The sequence below is a fragment of the Acyrthosiphon pisum genome, chromosome X, assembly GCF_005508785.2.
Source record: "Acyrthosiphon pisum isolate AL4f chromosome X, pea_aphid_22Mar2018_4r6ur, whole genome shotgun sequence".
NCBI lineage: Eukaryota > Metazoa > Arthropoda > Insecta > Hemiptera > Aphididae > Acyrthosiphon > Acyrthosiphon pisum.
The window spans coordinates 60,539,221-60,540,434 of record NC_042493.1 but is presented as its reverse complement, the minus strand read 5'-3'; the positions used below and the strand labels follow the sequence as shown (position 1 = coordinate 60,540,434).

Sequence of the window (1,214 nt, the reverse complement as noted above, 5' to 3'; positions counted from 1 at the left end):
GTCGGGGCCGCATGATATTTTTTTTGATTTATACACTCCAGATAATTTAAAAAGTGCTCTCCTGCGTCTTAATGTTATTCGTTTATCTGCCGCATGCTTCAAAAATTTTTTGGCTACGATTCCTATACACATAAAATAATATTAAAACAACTACCTTCATAATAATAATAAATTAATACTATTCATAAATTATAAATACTGAAAAATAATTCATAATGAAATATTTTATTTATTTAATTATTGTACCTATACCTATATATACCTTTAATATACAAATTATTTCAATTTTTAATTTTACTGATAGCTAATACGATACACCAAAATATAAAAACGTGAAATGTGAAATATAAGTTTTGGCAGTATTTATTTAATTTTAATTTGTAATCAATTTTTTTTAATTTGAAAGCATCGTCGTAGACTATAGGTACTTTTTAAATAATGTACCTGGACTTTTGGTTGTTATCTTTTTGTGAATCTCTCGTATATAATTGCCATTTGTATTAAATGATACTACAGCAGTATATATTCTAGTGCTGTACGACTGTTTTTGAGAAAAATTAATTCGTTTACCGCCTATTTGCGCAATATCGGTTTCGTATTCCGACAAACAATACTTTTTTTGTACGATAACCAATAATTGTAGCCTATATATAAATAAAATAAAATTATTGGAAATACTAATGATCAAAAAATATACTTAAATTATCTTATAACTATCTCACCGCTCCTGAATATGCGTCGTATTTAGTTTTGTAACTACGTTTACTCTACTGTCCGTCGGCAACTACTGGGCACATAGGTATACCGTCGATATCGACATCACCTGCTTCCAGCGCTAATTGTTTTTCCTCAATACCGGCAAGTTTCATGACATTCCAAGCAATAACTTTTATATCTTCACTTAAAATGTCAGTGAGTTTGATGTATGTGTTTGGAGACATACATGGTATGTCAATACTTGCTGAAAGTTCAGCCAATTGTGTATAACCTATACCAATAGCACAAGTACCATTGGTAATGGCTTTGTTTATTGGTATATATTCCAGTTTTTTAGTTTCTGATAAAATTGTAGTCAATAAGTTGCACATTTTACACTTAAAAATCCATGTAGATTCAAATCCTTTTCGAATTTCTTTCATAAACTCTACGTTAATAAATGTGCATCCAAACCCAGGAGTATGCATTTTGCTACACGAATTTTGAATTTGTAGAAA

At 29.2% G+C, this 1,214-nt stretch overlaps 1 protein-coding gene across 1 annotated transcript; it reads right to left on the bottom strand.

Moving 5' to 3' along the window:
- Positions 1-558: 558 nt before the first annotated feature.
- On the bottom strand, positions 559-1,208 carry LOC115033800. The gene is made up of 2 exons (XM_029487873.1): positions 723-1,208; positions 559-644 (listed from the first exon to the last, which is right to left on the bottom strand). Exon 1 carries the CDS (start codon positions 1,182-1,184, stop codon positions 768-770), a length of 417 nt encoding a protein of 138 aa, XP_029343733.1. The 5' UTR covers positions 1,185-1,208; the 3' UTR covers positions 559-644; positions 723-767.
- Between the last annotated feature and the right edge of the window lie 6 nt (positions 1,209-1,214).

Excerpts from the sequence above, each read along its gene's own strand:
- LOC115033800 (XM_029487873.1), bottom strand. The coding sequence starts at position 1,184 with ATGCATACTCCTGGGTTTGGATGCACATTTATTAACGTAGAGTTTATG.